The 1,663-nt window shown below is 28.4% G+C and overlaps 1 protein-coding gene across 1 annotated transcript in view; it reads right to left on the bottom strand.

Annotated features, from left to right (window-relative positions):
* The window catches only part of LOC106478756 (serine/threonine-protein kinase mig-15-like), a 120,884-nt gene that overhangs the window by 12,208 nt on the left and 107,013 nt on the right, over positions 1-1,663 (bottom strand). The window contains exon 25 of the mRNA XM_022382410.1: positions 676-754. Coding sequence (XP_022238118.1) covers positions 676-754 — 79 coding nt within the window. The remainder of the gene's footprint in view (positions 1-675; positions 755-1,663) is intronic.

Raw genomic sequence — 1,663 nt, 5'->3', positions numbered from 1 at the left:
ACATTTTTAGTTTTCAAAACATATATATGACCTCAAATACCACAGAAATTGGTTTAAACAACTAAGATAGCTTCCCCTGAGGTCCCAAAGAAGACAAGTTATTCTCAAGATTCTATTATATATTTGTACCTGAGGTTGCACATGTATCTCCTCAGATTTCGAAATTAAATATTTTAAGTTTTATCCTTATGTAAAATAACATGTCACTTAGAAATATTTTTGCTTTAACTAAATTTTTACAAGTATTCACAACTTATTTGTAAAAGCTGAACAAATAATCAAAATACAACGTTTCATATTTACACAATTAAAAGTTTATTAAAGCCATCAACAGCTTCCACTTAAAAACACTCTACATTTTACATGTTACAAAACACTTCTATGTCGTCTTCAGATGAGGTGCATCGAAACATAAAATGTAATATGTTTTTAGTGGAAGCTGTTGGCAGCGTTAATAAACTTTTAATTGTGTAAATATGAAACGCTGTATTCTAATTATCTATTCAATTTTAAATATTACACAAGCGTCGATCGCTCATACTCATAGCTCTTTATTTCCAATTTTTAATAATATGTATTTGTTATTATTATGGTAAAAAGAACACAAAATAAGACTAATAAAGTATCTTCTATAACCTTCTCAAAAGAGGACAGAATCACTGTATCAAAACTTACTGTCATAACACAATAGGAGCTGCATCCCTTTGGACTTTGGCAGTGTCACAATAATCTGGGGCATGATGGGCCCCTGGCTCTGAAATGTAAAACACGGATGTTTTAATAAATTCCACATTCGTATCCTTCGGTAAAATGTCATTCCCAAAGTATTAACACCACTATATATAGTTAAATTATTTATAGTTTATATATATTCAACAATTGTTTACTACATTTAATTACTTGATAAAACACATTTATAAAACATGGTATAAGAAAGGCTAAATATAAGAAAAAACATACTTTTATGTATACTTTTGTTCCTAGCAAATTTAATACCTAAGGTTTTATATGTTAGCTCTCACTGGTGAGTTCAACCATACAGACAATGCCTTCTGGATGTTCCATTATACTATGATACAAAACAATTGTATTTTTGTTACTTGCATACCCTTCTATCTATCATCTGAATTTATTTATCTGCATTTCAAAAATATACATTCTATAGTTTTGGAAATCATGAAAATGTACCATTTGTGATATTTTATAAAAGTTATTATTTTGGACAATCTTATGATTAGAAAATAAGTGAATAGTTTTAAAGCTTTGACCAATACACAAATATCTATTAACCCTATCACGATGGGTCATGTGCCAAAGGCCACGTTATCACGTTTGATGACTTGCATTCAAAATTTTATTGAACTACTATTTTATGAATCTGTCAACTAGTTTGGTGTCAAATTGTAGATTATAATTCAAATTTTAGTATCATATGTTAGTTAGTTTATTAATTTAAAAGTAAATATTAAAACAATACGGCTAAACATCAATTTTTGTGTGTCACGTGGTATTTGGAATGCAGCACTGGTTCAAATTAGATGTTTGTGATGTCAAAATACAAAATCTACAATTTTGTACGAATTACGACCAATATTGACAAGCTAGAATATAAAATAAGAACTTTTTATAGTTTTCTATTTGTCTAATATATACACTCATGTAC

The sequence above is a fragment of the Limulus polyphemus genome, unplaced genomic scaffold (genome assembly GCF_000517525.1).
Source record: "Limulus polyphemus unplaced genomic scaffold, Limulus_polyphemus-2.1.2 Scaffold247, whole genome shotgun sequence".
Lineage (NCBI taxonomy): Eukaryota > Metazoa > Arthropoda > Merostomata > Xiphosura > Limulidae > Limulus > Limulus polyphemus.
Note: the sequence above shows the minus strand (reverse complement) of the source record. Positions and strands in the feature narration are given on the sequence as shown.